Source organism: Oryza brachyantha, chromosome 9, assembly GCF_000231095.2.
Source record: "Oryza brachyantha chromosome 9, ObraRS2, whole genome shotgun sequence".
In the NCBI taxonomy this organism is placed as follows: domain Eukaryota; kingdom Viridiplantae; phylum Streptophyta; class Magnoliopsida; order Poales; family Poaceae; genus Oryza; species Oryza brachyantha.
Genome location: NC_023171.2, coordinates 9586188 through 9605129, shown reverse-complemented (window position 1 = coordinate 9605129; position 18942 = coordinate 9586188). Strand labels below are relative to the sequence as shown.

The window sequence follows — 18942 nt, the reverse complement described above, 5'->3', positions numbered from 1 at the left end:
AAATAATTGCTTGTTGGAATTTTAAAAGTTTAATCAAATTTGATCATGAGTGATAAATATCTTTTTACGGAAGGGAGTATATTTAATTTTATCTTTCATGCATTTTATACTCGTTTTCGTGACCTTCTTTGTCTACTCGATAGTGAGAAAAGAAGGAAAAGAGTACGATTATTACTCGTCACAAGGACGATTAATCGTCTTGCGCGTCTGGGTCGTTCTCAAATCGTCGGCGTTTCTTTTTTCCTGATGAGCGCCACCGGCAATTTGATGAGAGCGACGGTCTGTCTTCCATCGACGCGCTGAAGAAATGTCCTGCACGCTCAGTACCATGGTTTCCGTTACCGTGGTAATCAGTTTTATCGTGGAGGCGTGGTATGGTATGAAGCACGGTTTTAAGTTTAAATTTAAGAAGAATTTAAAATTTTTAGGAAATTTAATGAAAAAAATATATGCCGTGTAGGTTGAGTATACCTTTGTCAAAGAAATTCTGGAAACAAATGTATTTTAGCGTAATTAAAAATCAAAACCGAAAATTTTGGAGGAACAAATTAAAAAATAGCCTATTGCAAATAATATTTTGTAAGAAGATGGTTAATAATATTTTGTTGTTGAGTCATTATTAATTTGCACTAGATACACGTGGTACATAATGTTGAAATACAAACATATAATAATGGATATAGAAAAAATATGTATGGAGAAAAATTATTTGTGCATATTAGTACATACATAATAGTTTTAATTTTGTTCGTAATAATAGGTAGTAGGTATATTTGTGACACAACAATTAAAATAAAGTTGTTGTTAATGTGAATTATTTGGTGAAAGTGATATGACGGTGTATGTTGCATTGTCAAGAATTTAGAAAATGTCATGTCAAAATTTTTTTCCCTATAACATGTCCTAAATATCAAAAGAGTGAAGTGCACCATCGGTTCTTAAACTTATATGCATGTGTCATCTAGGTCTCTGAACTCTCAAAATGTATTTTTGGGTTCCTGAACTTGTTCGGGGGTGTCATATAGGTCCAACGAGCTCTAACCCGCTCCATCTGCTGACGTGGCATGCCACGGTGGCGCCTACGAGTAGGGAGAGAAAAGAATAAGGAGGAGAGAGAGACTGACATGTGGGACCCATGTGACACCACCAACACGTAGACGCCACCGTGGCATGCCACGTTAGTAGATGGAGCGGGTTAGAGCTCGTTGGACCTATATGACACCTCCGGACAAGTTCAGGGACCCAAAATACATTTTAAGAGTTCAGCGACCTAGATGACATATGCATACAAGTTTAGAGATCGCTGGTGCACTTCACTCATATCAAAAATATAGTCACAAATATATTTTTCTTATTTTTTGTATTTTTCTTTTTTTGTATTATTTCAGATTTTTTAATTATTTTTTTTGCATTTGACATCCCACAAATTTTCTTGTTTTCAAATCTTCTTCTCCCTGCGGTAACCGCGGTTTTCGTAGCTGAAACCGCATGGTTTTACACGGTTTTCGCCGTTCTCATGCACTGTTGTTTCAGTAAGTATTAGCCACGGTTACAATGCGAAACCGCGCAAAACCATGCGGTAATTGTGAATATCGCACGGTTTTGAATTCAAGTTTTTTATTTTTAAATTTATCGTAGTTTTTACGACATTCGTGGTTATCGGTAACTGTGCTAACGGTTAGGGTGGTAGGGACGGTAGAAACGGGAATTAGAACGCTGCTCAGTACAGTATTATGATCGGTCAGTTACCGTGCTGCTTCTGCAAATTACCTCACCTGACCGTCAGAGAGTCTACCCAAGATGCAGCCAGACAGATAAGTAGAAGTGTGACAGACACGTAGGTAGAAAAAAAAAGACCTCCCAATCGTGTGGTGATTACGCACGAACCGTGGCAGAGAAAAATCTGGTGTACCCTGAACTTTCCGACGAACCAAGACCACAAAAATTCGTTTCTGAACAGTAATTAACCTGAACCGTGATTTTTTTTCTCTTTTGGCGTACAATTCAGGAGTTGCAAGTATGAAGCCACGGCAGCGGCCGAGCAAACTCACGAGTTTGTTTGACCGGAACAACGCCGATAGGCGACAGAGCAACTGCTGCACGAGGTCTCTGATTAATCTGACGGCTCTGACCGGGCTCCTTTCTGTATGAACCACGCGATGGATTGTTTTGTGTGTACCAACTTCGCACGCTGCTGCTTCTGAATTCGTCAAGCGATGGAGGAGCGATAGCTTTCGTTTTGCGAAGCAATGAATTGAATACGGGTCCTCTCGTAACGCGGAGTGTCATGATCTATCGATCCTGACGCTTGGCTTCACCTAGGTCTCCCCTCGAATATGTCCGCAAAATCTCCGTTTCATATTTCATATGCCCTTGTATTTTGGTTGGCTTATCCCTCCATCATAAATTATAATTATCTTTTTTTAATCTTGAAATGGTTTTTAAGATGCTACTTTGGCCAATAATATTGATAAAAATAAGTAATTTTAAATAAATAAGCGTCATATTATGATAGGTTGTTAACAACAAATCTAGTAATATCGTTCTTACTTAATTGATATTTTTATTTTATAATTAATATTTGATTGTTAATATGTCTGTATTAATATTTTTATAGAAAGACTTATATTTTGGTACAAGTGCAGGTGATGTGTATATAGGGGTGACTATTTGGCTTATTTAGGTACTGGTGCATGGTGCAGGTGATGTGTATATAGGGGTGACTATTTGGCTTATTTAGGGAAAAAAGTCAAATAATATATTTGCAATGAACTTAAAAAATATATTGTTTTTACTGATCAAAAAACAAGGTTAAAAAATAAAGTACGATAAAGAAAACTCAAAAATATACTCTACCCCATTGTACTTTGATAAAAAAAAATATATTCTAAATTTAAGGTTGATAATTTAAATTTTAGCTATATACATAAACAAAAGCGGAAAGATGAGACTAATACTTGGCGAAGGCTTAGATGCATCGGCTGTGGTATAGAACAGAGCAGACGTTTCAACGTTGGCCTCTTACACGCATCAACCATCACATGGCTATCTGTCTCAGGACGGGCACACAATTTCAGCTGCTGGTAGCATCCAGTTCCAGTATTCCACCGTGCTATGGTTCGTCGTCATACGTGCATCCGGTCCATCGCAGCCATGCAAACGAGGTGGAGTTGAGGAGGTATGGCGTTCGGTCAGGCTACTCTTTCCCGTTGGGCCATCAGAACACGCGGCCCAGGTAGGGTCACCCCTCCCAGATAATGTTCGCGGCCCAAATAGGGGCCACGAAAAATGACGAGGATCGAAAAAGGATGGTACTCCCTAACCCTAATACTTGTTGGCCTGCCAAATTCTAGGCCGCATAATAAGGCCTTGGTATCGGACTGACGGCCTGGCCTATCCAGGACCATTATAGGCAGGAAGAAAGAGTCCATTTCGTCTCCCTCCACTATAATGCATTTCTTAAGTATTAAAACTGTATCATTTTGCCCCCAGAGCAGTTTTGAATTGGCCATCCGGCCCGTCCGGCACGGCACGGCCCAAGCACGGCCGTGCCCGTGCCTACTCCAGTCGGGCCGGCACGGCCCAATAACCGCACCAGGCTGTGCCGTGCCGGCCCATGGGCTACATCGGCTACCCAGGCACAGCCCAATAAGCCTCGGGCCGTGCCAGGCCGGCTCGGAAGTACGATGGGCCGAAGAGTAAATAAGTCTACAATTGCTCTTTTACCTCTTGGGGCTGTGCAAATAAGTCTAATTTTCATCCCTTCTCTTTGGGTTGTGTCTTTTACAGCTAAGATAAGTCTATTTCTCATACCTCCTATATTGGGCTGAGCCTTATATAACTAAATTAAGTCTATTTTAGATTCTTTGATTTTTTTTTCATCTATCGAGCCATGCCGGGCTGGCCCACATGCCAAGGTGGCGGCCCAGGCATGGCCCAATGGTCGGGACAGGCCGGCCCAAGCCCGATCCCGTCGTGCCGCTGGCCTTCGGGCCTCGGGCCATATGACCATCTATAGTTTTGATGATGTTTTGCCTTTGTTTGGCACTTGTGTTGCATTTTAGTTAGCGGTTTTGTGTAAGAGTTTCTCTAACGTGAACTACCACATGACGTGATGTAGTAACATGTGGGTCTATGGGTGGAGGTTCCTTCCTCTCCTCTGTCTCACCTTGACGCATGCACCAACTTGTGCTATTCGATCTCCACACCTGCTCCTTCCTCTCGATTCATCCCCCCATCGGTGAACCAGGGTCCATTGAGGCCCTCTTCCCCAACGGTATGTAGGGATGAAGTAGACGAGGCTACCGGAGCATGGATCTCGTTAGTTTTCGTCTATTACATTGCATGCTATCTAAATAATTATTAAAAAATATAAAAATACTTGTGAAGATTGATTAATATATGATAAGTCGCTACACAAACATGCAAGTTAAAATATGACTTCTATAATTCATAACAAAAATAACAAATTAAACTATAAATAGTATACACATACTCACAATCATATATTTGTTAATTTTGCAATGGATTGTAGAAATCATATTTTAAGTTATATGTCTGTGTAGTGATATATCATATATTAATCTATCTTTATAATTTTTTTATATTTTTTATTACTATTTAAATAACATACAACATACGAGAAGACGTCCACTCGAGAGGTTAGAACTGTTTCCCGAGGCTACCGCCAATGCTGGAAATGGTGGTCACTTGCTAAGTGCGGAGAAGCGAAAGGAGAAAACACGCTCACAAAGTTTTAAAATTATTTTTGCTGATTGGACAGCTACGACGCTATCAGATAAGATAAAATTGTTTTTTTATTTGATAGCCACAGTATTGTTAAATAAGATAAAACCACCTTCCTTTGTTGATGGTAGTGCCATATGTGGTCACGTAGGGAGAACCTCCATCCAAAGCACCTAGTGATACGATCTGGCCCGGTTTTCATAGCTGGAGGGTGTTGTATACTTGCCTCTGCGATTGAGTGGACGTCTTCCTTTGAAGAAAAGGTTAGAATCAATGAGGTTGGCCAATTTGTGTCTCAACGTGAGTGCAGGGGTGGCCACGTACATATGTTATCGTAAGAGAAGTTCAATAGTATAATTTATTTATATTCAATTTAATAACCAACTTATACAATAGTTATCTACAAAATATTAATACATAGTATTACATGTCATACACATATTTTGTCTTAGAATCTGTGTCTAGCTGACTATAAATTAGTAGCACACCTCTCTTCTCTTTTCCCTTTTATTTTTTTAAAATATGCTTATAACTGGCTTATAGCTTACTATTTTAACTGCTCTGACAAGTTGAAATAACTTTTGGGGCAAACTTGAACTACTTTCTACTGCAAATTTCAGACGTGCCTCAGCGCACGTGTACAGAGAATAGGAGAAGCTAAAAAGTCTACTTGGGAGTTGGGACAAGCAATGTTATTTGCTTATATCATGCTTCAAACTAAACATTTTATACAAAATTATTGCAATTCACCGATCATACATTTTTTATTGACATAACTACAGTAGTGAGAGGGATGCCAAACATCTTACATGTTTAAAGAGACATCTTATTGATTTAACCTCACATGCCTTTTGCATATCTCAAAAGAAAAGAAATAAACACTCTTTTGCAAGTTGATTAACTCACCATAAAAAAATAACATGGTGAAAATATTAAGGATTTCTGCTTGAGCCAGACCCAGATCCTTGCCCAGTTCCAATGCCTATTCCAGTGCCCGATCCACCACTAGATCCAGCCGAAGATCCAGCAGAGGACCCTACCCTTAACCCACCCGATCCAACGGAAGCACCTGCACTGGACCCAGCTGACGAGCTCGCTCCTCCAATTGAGACCGAGCCAGACCTTGACCCAGAGGCAGAGCCAACCCCAGCCACTGAGCCAGACCCAGACCCAGAACCAGACACGGACACACCACCAGGCCCCAACCCGACCCCGAGACCAACACCAACACCAATCCCAACACCCAGCCCCTGCCCACCGCCACCCAACCCAACGTCGAGGTCCTTCCTCGGCACCGGCCGGCCCTCCACAGTCCCACCGTAGGGCATGCACATGAAGACCACCATCACCAGCAGCAGCAGAGCAGCTGCCAAATTGCAGGCCTTGCTTCTTGCCATCCTCAAAACACCACTGCTTATTCAGCCCTCAACTCGATCTTGAGTTTTTGATGAGCACAACCACTGCACTCAGCTCTCTTCTTCAGTGTGTGCCGACCGCTGCAACTGCAAGAAGGCAAGTGCAGATGCAGAGACGCAGCTGCAAGAAGGCGCTGCTTATGTAGGAGGAGAAGCAGCAAAGACCAAGTGACCAACCAAGTGGAACGCGACGGCGTGGCGCGATCGATGCGGCCATGCGAGTCCACGTTGTGCCGAACGATAGCGACGTCCTGTGGCTATCTGCGTAGCTACTGGCGAATAACTGTGGGCAAAGCGCGACACCAGTAAGGCCAGTTCGTTTGAGCGCCTATGGTAGGTTAAGGCACTGTTTAGTTTCTAAAATTTTTCCCCAAAAACATCACATCGAATTTTTGGGCATCTAAATGAAACATTAAATATATATAAACATTAAAATTAATTACATAGTTATGGAGGAAACAGTGGGACAAATCTTTTGAGTCTAATTAGGACGTGATTAGTCATAAGTGCTAAAGTAACCATCATGTGCTAATGACGGATTAATTAGACTCAAAAGATTCGTCTCGCGGTTTTCAGGCGGAATCTGAAATTTGTTCTGTAATTAGACTAAGTTTAATACTTCAAATGTGTGTTTAAAGTTTTGATGTGGTGTGTTTGCAAAAAAAAAATTGTAAACTAAACAACCCCTAACTTACCCCAGTGAAAAAAACAGTAATAGATTACTACATGATTTTTAAAATAACTTTCGTATAGAAAATTTTTGTAAAAAATACACCGTTTAGCAATTCGAAAAACGTGCGCGTGAAAACGAGAGAGATTAACTAAAAGGGGGACCGAACGCGGTCTAAGTAGTTCTCGTCCTTTCGCTTTTTTGAGACAGAAAAAGTTAAACAACGTATTAATAAATAAAGAATAATTTATGAATAAAATTTTTTTATGTATTAATAGCGATCTAAAAGATAAGATTAAAAAATTAGTTACGATAAAAATATCTTAAAATTAATTTAAGTTTTGATTTATAATCATAAGCAAAAGCCGAGGTGCTGAATCAGTTAGGATAGAATGATAGATGCATGTCGCGGTGGTGGGTGATTTTCTTTAGGAAAAGGAAACGAGAAAAGATGCGTGCTTTGATTGGAAGCGAGTGGGGAGAGTGGTTGTGATTTGTGAACTCGAGAAATCGTGATGCGCCTGCCGGTGTGCAGGACGGACGGACGGACGCCGCCGCGGGCGGCTTTGGTCAGTCAGATGTTGGGTGTGCGCAGCGGCGGCGACCGTGTTCCATCACTTGACGTATAGCTAGCTGGGCCGGCTCCTCCGCGACGCGCGGCTGACCGGTAATTCGTCGCCACCGCTGGCCGGCTCTCGCACGCTGCCTGCCGTTCGGTGGTCGCCGGCGCCGGCGCCGCCGCTGGATTTGCAGACGCTGCGGTCGGCCGGCCGCTTCGCATCGCAGCTGCATGGCGTACGTCGTCCGTTGCAGTCTTGCAGATCAATGATGAGAGACGAAAACATGAGGCTAAACCCTCCTGTAAAGCAAAAATTAAGAGGACTTTTGTGCTCCCAAATTTCCATCTGTTTTTTGAACGCACCTGTTGTTTCAAATCAACAAGATGGATCCGAGAATTGAAAGCATTATAGTATCGCCAGAGTCAAATACCTCAAACCAAGTTTATCTGTACGTGAAGAAAAAGAATAGAATCGCTTTTTATGGGAGTGTTTTACGTAAGCCCACATGGACCATGGTCATCTCTTACGAGGGCCAAACCTTCATCCTGAATATTTTTTATGGGATCCTTTTTTTTTTTTCTGATTACACAAAATACACATGTATGCACACTACGTTAACATCTATGCTGATATGCACACCGCACTAACACACTAGCAAATGCTTCCCTAATACTCCCTCCATATTTTTTTATACGATGTCGTTGACTTTTAAATCCACGTTTAACCATTCGTCTTATTCAAAAAAAGTTATATAATTATTAATTATTTTGTTATAATATGATTTATTATTATAGAAACTTTAATTATGCATTATAATTTTGTATATTTGCATATAAATTTTAAATAAGATGAATGGTCAAATGTGATTCTAAAAATCAACGGTGTCTTATATAAAAATAAAATATGAGGGAGTACCTTCTAAAATGATCCGCCCAACAACAAATCTCTAACCTCCCAAAAATTCTAACAAAAGGGCACATGGAACCAATTTATGCATAATATTTCTGGACATCAAAATCTGAACTCCGGTGGGTGGTCCAGGAAGTAAACAAATAGGGAGAAATAAATATCATTAGATATAATAGCTTCTAATTTTACCACACCAGAGAAAATTGTGTTTTATTAGTTAATATACAGAGTAATTTTGTGGTCCTTGCCACACCCGCTTTTATTTTCGTAAAATTTTGATTATCTAAGATGTGCCGCGAGCTACCAGAGTTTATGTGAAAAAAAAATGATGTTAATCCTATATTGTTACCCAAGATCACAATCAAATGCTACTGCATTCGTTCCTTTTTAGTCCCTTTTTAGTTCAATAAAACATCAACGTAGTCTCCATACATTTATTTTATTGTTACTTTTCAGACTATGCATTTTTAAAAATATTTAAAATATAACTATATGAAAGAGTTTTTTATGATAAATCTGCTAATATAACCTGCAAAGATGAAATCCTAATAATTTTGCATCTAATTCATGATTTGAAATTTGACTAGCACATATTCTAAGACGTCCATTCAACCGAGAACGAAGTAGCATGATTTTTTGTTCATTCTACACCACCACCGTTAAAAAAAAAACAAATACAAGTGTCAAGGATAGACAATATTTTTATAACATTCAATTAATTCTCACACGGAGAAATGATAACAATAACATGCTAAATTATAATTACATCACAGCGTATCTTTCTTAAGGGTTTCTACCATAACCGGATCCATAACCATACCCTTCTCCAAACCCATTGCTCGAACCATGCCCATATCCTCCACCCTCACCATACCCAGATCCTAAACCCGACCCACTGCCACCTCCTTGTCCATACCCTTGCCCACCATTTGACCCTGCTCTAGATCCAGCTGAGGACCCAGCCCCTGATCCATCCAACCCAGCGTATGATCCAGCACTCGACCCAGCAGAAGAGCTAGCTCCTCCAATAGAGACCGACCCAGAGGTAGGCCCTGCCTCAGCCACCGAGCCAGAGCCAGAACCAGACCCAGAAGCAGACACACCTCCTGTGCCCGCTCCAAGCCCAAGCCCAAGCCCGAGGCCGAGGCCGAGCCCAATTCCCTGGCCGCCACCCAAGCCGATGTCGAGGCCCATCCTCGCCACACGGCGGCCCTCCACGCAGCCACCGGACATCGCGCACAGGAGCGCCACCAGCGTCAGAGAAGCAGCGGCGCTACCCTTGCCGCCCACCATCCCCGTCGTTCCACCGGCACCGCGTCTTCTCGATCGGTTCCGCGCCCTGGCAATTGTTCAGCTGTGTACAGAGATGGATATATATCATGATCGATGGGCTTGCTTATATAGGACGCGGCGGCCTGCGCCCGAGGCCGAGGCCAAGGGCAACGGGACGGCCGGGCGGCCATGTCGCGTGCTCGCGTGTAGGCGGAAAAGCTTCACCTTTGTGCCCGAAACGTACCGCGGATCATGTGGTCGAGGTAGCTAGCTAGCACGCGATGGTGGCGCGGTGGTGCAGCGCGAAAAGGTGCGCGCGTCAGTGATCGTGTGCCTGCCTGATTGATTGGTTGGTTTTGATTAGTGCGTGGAGTGGTTGCGATACGATCGATGCCACGCGTGCCTGCATGCATCTTGGCCAGTCGCTTCAGGAGAACACGCACCGGCACCGGCCGCAGCCGGCCGGCTTGTCGTCCTCCGCGCACTAAGCTGCAGTGATGGGTTTGGTATAACCTGCTCGATCCGTGGACCGACCGATCAATCGATCGATCTCCAGAATTTTTCTTGGATATCGGCTGATATCTGCGTTCGTTTCGGCCTGTCTGGCTGGACTAATCCTTATTTTTCTTAGCATATTTTTCAAACTACTAAATAATATATTTTATGTAAAAATTTTCTATATAAAAATTATTTTAATTAAAAGATCAAATAAATCTATTTTTAAAATTTTTAATAAATAATATTTAATTAATTATATACTAATTATATTTATCGTTAACTTAACTTAAGTAACTCTTACCTTCGAACGCAGCTGATAAAGCAACGGCATCGAAAGTTCGAGATTGATGTCCAGTTAGGCGGATATAGATCAGCTGTACTGTATTCAGGATCTTGGACAATGGAGGTGTGAACTGTATTAGATTGAATCTGCAGTGCTGCTCTTTCAAACGGAGGAAACTTAACTTTTTGTCGGTGGTCAAAACAGATTTATCACTTGCTGTCTATGATATATGGGTTCTTATGAATATATGACAGGTGAATCAAGTGGCAAATCGGTTATGAAATGGCAAAAAGTTAAATGTCCCTAGCACAGTTGCAATATAATGTATATTGCAAAATTGATGGCGAGGAATCTCTGTCACTAACTCTATTTGTTTGATCGATCGAGCATGCGCGCGTGTCAGTCTGTTACCAGATTTTACGTTAATTTTTTCTATATCATTACCCGAGATGACAATCAAATGCTACTGCCTTCTTTCCTTTTAGTTCAATAAAACATCGATGTAGTTTCCATACATGTATTTTACTGTATCAAACTATGCATTTATAAAAATATTTAAAAATATAACTATGTAAAAGAGTTTTTTCATGACAAATCTACTAATATAATCTTTAAAGATAAAATCCTAATAATTTTACGTCTAATTCATGATTTGATATTTGACTAGCATGCATTCTATGATCGTCCATTCAAACGAGAGCGAAGTAGCATGATTTTTGTTCATTCTACACCACCACCGTTTAAAAAATAACCAAATACAAGTTTCAAGGAAAGACAATATTATTACATTTCAATTAATTCTCACACGGAGAAATGATATAATAATGTCATGCTATCATACTTATCTCAAGGGTATCTAACAGAACCGGATCCATAACCATACCCCTCTTCAAACCCTATGCCAGACGCATCGCTCGACCCACGCCCATATCCTCCACCTTCACCATACATAGACCCCGAACCCAACCCACTGCCCCCTGATCCACCTGACCTAGCGTATGATCCAGCACTCGACCTAGTAGAAGAGCTAGCTCCTCCGATAGAGACCGACCTGGATCTTGATCCAGAGGTAGACCCTGGCCTAGCCACGGAGGTAGAGGTAGAGACAGAACCAGAAGCAGAGGCAGGCACGGCGCCTCCTGTGCCCGGATCGAGCCCGATCCCAATTCCCTGGCCGCTACCCAAGCCGATGGTGAGGCCCGTCGTCGCCACACGGCGGCTCTCCACGCAGCCACCGGACATCGCGCACAGGAGCGCCACCAGCGTCAGAGAAGCGACCGCGCTACCCTTGCCGCCCACCATCCTCGTTGTTCCACCGGCCGGCGATCTTTCTTCTCGGCGCACACCTTTGGCAATGCTCAGAGGTTAGCAAGCTAGCCTGCTGCTTATATAGGATGCAACAGGACACGGACGCGAGGCCAAGAGCAACAGGACGATCGATCTCGGCGGCCGGCCGGCCATGTTGCGCGCTCGCTCGCGCGCGTACGTACGTACGTGTGGGCGGAAAAAAACTTCACCTTTGTGCCCGAAATAAACGTATCATGTGGTGGCGCGAGGTAGGTAGCTAGCACGAGGTGGTGCAGCGCGAAAAGATGCGCGTCACTGATCATGTGCCTGCCTGGTTGGTTGGTTGATCAGTGCGTGGATTGGTTGCAGCGCCAGCTGCCTGCATATGCATCTTGGCAGCTAGCTAGTAGCTGATCAGGACAACGCACCGGCACCTGCTGCAGCCGGCCAGCTTGTCGATCGTCCTCGATCGGCGCACTAAACTAAGCTGCAGTACTGATGGGTTTGGTATAAACCTGATCGATCCGTGGACTGACCATCCATCGATCGATCTCCAGTCTTTTTCTTGGATCGTTCAGTCTGTCTCGCGGCCGGGTTCCTCAGACTGAGGGGATGAGTTCAGTCGTTGTGTACATGAACAGAGTTTTCAACAGTCCAAAGTATTCATTCACCCATGTAATGTTGGCATACGGTACAAAATTAAAGTGATTAACATACCCTAAATTCACTTGTTTACTACTCCGTGAATAGTGTCAGCACATCATGCACATCAGAGTTCCTTCTTTTGCTATTAGACTTATTTTTGTTCAATTAAAAGAAGGAAAAAAAAAGGAAAAACAGAGGATACAATACGTTTGTTTCGGTCAGTTCGCTGACAAAAACCGTTGCCCGTCGTACGTACTCGTACCACATGTGAAATAGAAACACGATTTCACGTTGATGTACAGCTGCTTTGCAAGTAGCATCCATGCATGGTTCCCAAGGAAAAAGTTTTTAGCACACGGGTGTAGATACATCTGTGTGCTTGCATATCATCTAAATAGTCATTAAAAATATAAAAAAAATTGATGAGATAGATTAATATGATTTATATCACTCCACAAACATGCAAGTTTAAATTCAACTTCTACAAGTTGTAGCAAAAATATAAACAAAACTGAAACTAAGTATATGCATATTCATAATTGTTTTTGTTATTTTTACTATAACTTGTGGAAGTTGAATTTAAATTTGCATGTTGGTGGAGTGTTATAACCCATATTAAACTATCTTGCCAAATTTTTTCATAATTTTTTATAACTATTTAGATGGCATGCAAGCAACGAGTATGCTAAAAAACTACTTCTATGGTTCCATCGATATCTCAACCAGCCATCCAACACTAATCCTTTTACATGAGCGGCTGTCATTTTCTTCCAGACTTAGCATGCACGCGCCAAAAACGTGTCGCACAGCAGCGCTAGCTCAACACCACCTCACCGGCCGGGAGCGACGACGGCTAAAGCCAGCCATCCAGCCAGCCGCCGCCCACTACAGCCGGCCGGGATCTCTCGGCCGATCGCTTCGCTCATGCTGAATTAATTCTCACCACCGGTGGAGGCAAAAAGGCACGGCGATCACATCAGATCAGATCAGTGTCACCCAGCGAGCCAACGATGCGAGCTCGAGCGCTGATCTGGAGCAAACACGCAACGCAAGTGCGCAATTCAACCACACCACTCTGTGGCAAAGGCGACGTTATCATCTCTCTCTAGCTCAGCTGCCGTCTTGCACTGATCGATAGCATCGGACTATAAATTCCCATGAGGCTTTATTGAACACCTGCAAAATCGCCATTGCTAGCTACTAGGTGTTGCAATACTGTTGATACGAACTAAGACATGATGGTTTGCATGAAGGGCGTTGCTCTAGTAGCCGTGGTTGTAGTTGCTGCATCACTTGCTCCGGTGGGGGAGGGCCGCTCTGCTCGGAAGGACCTTGGTATTAATCTTGGGGTTGGGGGTGGAGTTGGGATTGGAGTTGGTATAGGCTTGGGAGCAGGTGGTTCAGGTTCTGGCTCTGGCTCTGGCTCTGTTCTAGCTCGGGGTCAGCTTTGGGCTCTGGTTCAGGATTCGGCTCAGGCTCAGGATCAGGAGGTCTTGGACTTGGACTTGGAGTTGGAATTGGCATTGGTCTAGGTGGTGGTGGTTATGAGTCAAGTTCAAGGTATGGTTCCGCATCAGTGTCCAGCTCTGGATCAAGTCCAGGCTTAGGATCTGCTTCTGGATTAGTTTCGGCTTCGGGTTCAGGCTCAAGCTCAGGGGGAGGTGGCCTTGGAGCCGGAGTTGGTATTGGATTAGGTGGTGGTGGTGGTAATGCTGGCTCCTCTAGCTCTAGTTCAGCTTCAAGCTCAGCTGGCTCTGGGTTCAGATCAGGAGGTGGTTCAAGCGCTGGATCGTCAGCTGGTTCAAGTGCATCATCCTCCGTGAGATCTAATTCAGACTCTAATGATGGATCATTTGTAGGTTCTACTGTCGGATCTAGAGCAAGATCAAGTGCAGCCTCTCGAGTAGAGTCCGGAACTAATCGTGGGCACAATTGATCGATGTGGATACCGTAAGGCCTGACTCTCTATTAATCATGTTAGAAATTAGTGCGTAGATAGACTATCATAAGGACTTCAAACTACATCAATTGCAATTAGGTTTGGTGTATCAAATTCTCATGTTGTTTGGGTATGAAGACTGGTGCATGATGAGCAGATGTTGTGAGAAATCAAAATCTATAGTGACTAACATAATTACTTAAAAAATCTATAGTGAGGAATAGTTTACTTGCAACTTGAGTTGAAATACCTCACTCAAGGTCAACAACAAGTTTTGACCACAGGTCAATTAGACATAAAGTGGAACTAAAATAATTACTTACAAAATTTATATCGAGGAATAGTTTACTTGCAACTTGAGTTGAAATATTTTACTCCAGATCAACAACAAGGTTTTGATCACAGATCAATTAGGCATGAATTGGTACACAATAATGTAAAAAGAATCTTAAATTTGACAGCCAGTTGAACTCAATTTTTGCTTCCTACACATTTGTGTGCATGTAAGCATTCACAGTGATAGGTGAATCTCAAAAGAACTAATATCCACTGCTAGGCAACAGTAAGAGCAAGTTCAATAGTATAGCTAACTAATAGCTTCAATTTATCTATAGTCAATCTAATAGTTAATTCATATAATAGTTACTTACAAAACATTAATATATAGTCCTACTTGTCATACACACACTGTGTCTCGTAGTCCGTGCTGTACCTAGCTATAAATTAGTAGCAGTTGTTTTTCTTTCTTTCCTCTTTTCTTTTTAAAATATGTTTATAGATGCCTTATAGTCTACTATTGTACCTGCTCTAAGATGATAGTCCAAGAAGAAAAATTAAAGAAAGATTTAAGTCAACTCCAGAGTTGACAATAGAAATTGACAAATGAAACGGACTAGCAATAGCCTGATCAGGTTTACAAGTAAGCTTCCACTGATTCCAATCCGGATAAAAGAAAGCGCTTCTCGAAACCTCCAATTACCTGCTTCGTTTAGCCTCAAAACTAAAGTAGCTTCACTTTTCCATGCAGTTATCAGGTAATTAAGTCACTTTATACCTTAGGTGTGGTCGTACGTGTGGATGCCATCGTCTCCTGTGTAATATCTAAAAATTATAAAATATTTTGAATAAATTTGACTATATAAATTCACCTATCACTCCATAAACATCCATGGAAACTGTGATGTAGGTTAAAAAAAAGGTAGCAATTGTACAGTGTGCAAGTGTAAACAACTTAATTTCATATCTTTATACAAAAATAATCATATGTTAAGCAGGATATTAAATATGTGTGTATTATTACAAATATGCTCCACAAGTGTTTTATTTTAAAAAAACACTGTACAGTGTCCAAGTGTAAAATCTACAGAATGCATAGTCTTGTGCTCCTTTTCAGTTTTCACTAGTGCTAGTATTATGCATGATGATTCAGAGGTCAAACGTGTCACTCCAATGCACTACCTATGGATAATGAATTAATGGCCATACACCTGCACTATCATTGCTCCACTAGATGCCACTACTTAGAGCAAAATCTGCTGTCCAATGGCCATTACCACAAGTTCTTGCCACAGATTAAATTAAGCATTATTCCTGAAACCCACTTTTGGGTTCTATAAATACCACTGCACTCCTGGTGTTTGAATATCCAGGAATTGTTGGAGGCAAGAAAGGAAGCTAGTGTCTACACACATTTGAGAACATTGAAGCAATACAATCAGGCTCATTGTTCCTGCTTCCTGCAATTTCCTATCGCTGGTTCCACAATGTCTCATACCAAGACTATTGTTCTTGGCATTGTTGTGCTTGCTGCACTTGTTCTTGCATCTGAGGGGCGAATTTCCCGTAAAGACTTAAGCATCGATCTTGGTGGCGGGGGTGGTATTGGAATTGGTACGGGAATTAGTATTGGCATAGGTGGTGGTGCAGGTGGCTCTGGCTCTGGCGCAACATCTGGGTCAGGTTCTTTCTCTAACTCTGGCTCAGGTTCAGGCTCGGGCTCTGCTTCTGGGTCTGGCTCATGGTCAAGTGCTAGTTCAAGCGCAGGGTCATCAGTTGGATCTAGCGCTGGTTCTGGAGCAGGTTCATATGCTAACTCTGGTGGAGATTCAGGATCCAGTTACAACCAAGATCAAGGCACCAGTGAAGGCCAAGGCCAAGATCAAGGTTCATGCCATGGACAAGGAACATGTTCGGGATATGGTGAGGGACATGGTGAAGGAAATGGCTACAGCTCAGGATATGGTGAGGGGCATGGCGAAGGCTATGGTCAAGGGAACGGCTCTGGCTCAGGATATGGTGAGGGGCATGGTTATGGTCGAGGAACAGGGTCGGGTTACAGCGAAGGCCATGGCTCAAGACATGGCCAAGGATCAGGATCAGGCTATGGTGAAGGTTCAGGAAGTGGATATGGAAATGGCTCGGGCTCAGGCTATGGTGAAGGTCATGGTTATGGTTATGGGCATGGGAAATAAGATAATTAATTGTTGAATTTGCCTCTATGCCATTGTTTATGAATTTATGCTTGTTCATGGAAATCCGATATGTATAATATATAAATAAACAATAAACTTCCATGGTGAAAGATGAACAAACTTTCATGCCCCCAAGGATGAATTCCAATATTTCTCTTTCTTATATGACTGGCAAGGTATATAGCAGTGCAGAAAATAAAAGGAAAAATATCAAGTGACGGTAGCAAACAACGATGCTTTGTTTTTCGCGTCAGACTTAAGGTAACATAGAGGATGAACTTTTCCATCTTCAATTTCTAAATAAGAACTCTTTCTTGAAAATTCAGCTAGAACATATTTACAAATTTTAATGTAAATAAAAAAATAACGACCAATACTACAGCACGAGTAATTTTATACTTAGAACATCTCCAAGAGATGTCTAAAATTGATCTGTAAAACCAAATTTTAGGAATTGGACTAGAAAATATATCTCTTACCAAATACATTCCTAATATTTACTCATGCCTAAATTATCCCAATTGTATCCTAAATTTGAGGAAAAATATGGCTTCCTAATACAAGTTATTCATTTTTAGATCTCTGTTAGAGGAGTGTGTAATTTTTATGCACAATATTTTTTAGATGAATCCAATACAAGTTTTTGCATAACAAAATATTAGCATTCTCTTAGGGATGCTCTTAGATATTATATTTTCTAGGATAAAACTTTATTCCTCCCAAGGTAATAGGTACGTAGAGATACCAAAGTTTTTAGCGTAAAATTTTAGTATACCTTTACGTACTTATTTAAGCACTGTAATCTTATCATGTTCAAGTTTGTACAAACGCCCTGCTCTGAAGTCTGAACACGCCCACACAACGTTCAGTCTCTCTTCTGAAAAAAAAAAACGCACAACGCTATCTGCAGCTGTGCCCCCTCGCATCCCAAGAATGACCAGAGTTCAAGTTCAGGATCGACGTGTGCAGTGTTGGGACACCTTGCAGTTGCAGAGATGCAGTTGCCAAAACTTCTGTCGTTTTTAGTGGAATGCAGTTGCCGAGACTTGCAGACCAATGGTGCCATCCTCCCGGTTCATGCACCACGCTCTCCACGTCCCCCACTCCGACCAAGAACATCGGCCGAGATCATGGGCCGCTCCGCCGCGATGAGCTTGCCTCCTCCCCGGCTTCTCCTCTGCGTCGCCGCGGCAGCGCTGCACGCGTCAATGGCGGAGCAGCCATCCTCCTCCTCGCAGCAAGGTTCGGGGTCTTTGTCACTGCTGCAAACTTGTGCCTTTCTTTGCGATCTTGGAGTGGACTTCATGGCGTGCCGCTCCTCTTGTTAATTACGTGCAGCGGCAGCGGCGGCGGCGGCGGCGCCCGTGCCGACCTTCATGTTCCGTTGGCACGAGAACAGGGCGGCGTTCCGTGCCGGCGAGACGGCGGTGGTCATGATCAAGGCGCTGGACCTCCCGGACTGGGGCGAGGCCCGGCGGTCGATGACGTTCACCGCGACGGTGAACGGCAGGAGAGGCAACAGCACCTACATCACCGACGTCGCGGCGCACCTCGAGGGGGAGCCCGACACCTGGAACCTCACCTTCGTGCCGCTCCGGGCCGACGGCTTCGTCGTGCTCACCGGCGAGGAGCGGTTCGACGTCGGTGAGTCGTACCTCCTCCTGGACGTACTCCAGCGCGTACGTCGTCGGATCAAAGGCGCTCCCGGGAGGAACCGACATAGCCGACGGCGATGGATACTGCACTGTGTCGGACGCATCAGCCTTGAGTTTGTCCCAGTTGTTGCAGGGGAGTTCTTGGTTCACCACTGTTACTGACAGTTAATCCAGGTTGCAAAAGTACTAATGATTCTGTTTCAGTACAATGCTACTCGTAGGCTAGGTTTTTTTTGTTGATAATGGAAATGAATTCAGACTCTACATCAAGGATGTATTCAACCAACTTCGCCACTGCTAAAATTTGAATTCTAAAATTTGGAATTATGTTTTTGGGGTTTTTCATCGTAGTCTCTTTTTTAGCATTGGCATTTAAGTTGCTACAAACACAAATATAAAAATTTTAACCATAAATTATTTTTTGCCATTAAATTACACGAGTTTCTTACCTCCTCTATATAAAAATATGAGACATTTTATTTTGTTTGAACAAGTTTTTGACCCGCGATTGCTTTACCAATATATTGTTTGCGTGCCACAAAGTATAATAAGTACTTCTGAATTTCAATCTAATAACATTAACTTTGCTTCA

At 42.7% G+C, this 18942-nt stretch overlaps 6 protein-coding genes across 6 annotated transcripts; 3 read left to right on the top strand and 3 right to left on the bottom strand.

The window, feature by feature from the left end:
• Window positions 1-5678: 5678 nt before the first annotated feature.
• Window positions 5679-6143, bottom strand: LOC102712570 (glycine-rich cell wall structural protein-like). The gene has a single exon (XM_006661187.1). The coding sequence runs from the start codon at window positions 6141-6143 to the stop codon at window positions 5679-5681; it is 465 nt and encodes a 154-aa protein (XP_006661250.1).
• A 2940-nt stretch (window positions 6144-9083) lies between these two features.
• On the bottom strand, window positions 9084-9593 carry LOC102719322 (putative per-hexamer repeat protein 5). Its single transcript, XM_015840867.1, has one exon. The coding sequence runs from the start codon at window positions 9591-9593 to the stop codon at window positions 9084-9086; it is 510 nt and encodes a 169-aa protein (XP_015696353.1).
• A 1606-nt stretch (window positions 9594-11199) lies between these two features.
• Window positions 11200-11655, bottom strand: LOC102719040 (putative per-hexamer repeat protein 5). The gene has a single exon (XM_006660580.2). It carries the CDS (start codon window positions 11653-11655, stop codon window positions 11200-11202), a length of 456 nt encoding a protein of 151 aa, XP_006660643.1.
• Window positions 11656-13520: 1865 nt separating this feature from the next.
• LOC107304894 (glycine-rich protein 23-like) lies at window positions 13521-14221 on the top strand. Its single transcript, XM_015840866.1, has 2 exons — window positions 13521-13662; window positions 13749-14221. The coding sequence occupies exons 1-2, from the start codon at window positions 13521-13523 to the stop codon at window positions 14219-14221; spliced, it is 615 nt and encodes a 204-aa protein (XP_015696352.1).
• A 1659-nt stretch (window positions 14222-15880) lies between these two features.
• LOC102718766 (keratin-associated protein 6-2-like) lies at window positions 15881-16956 on the top strand. The gene has a single exon (XM_006660579.3). The coding sequence runs from the start codon at window positions 15988-15990 to the stop codon at window positions 16693-16695; it is 708 nt and encodes a 235-aa protein (XP_006660642.1). The 5' UTR covers window positions 15881-15987; the 3' UTR covers window positions 16696-16956.
• Window positions 16957-17637: 681 nt separating this feature from the next.
• On the top strand, window positions 17638-18680 carry LOC107304968. Its single transcript, XM_015841158.2, has 2 exons — window positions 17638-17937; window positions 18034-18680. Exons 1-2 carry the CDS (start codon window positions 17691-17693, stop codon window positions 18510-18512), a joined length of 726 nt encoding a protein of 241 aa, XP_015696644.1. The 5' UTR covers window positions 17638-17690; the 3' UTR covers window positions 18513-18680.
• Window positions 18681-18942: the final 262 nt, after the last annotated feature.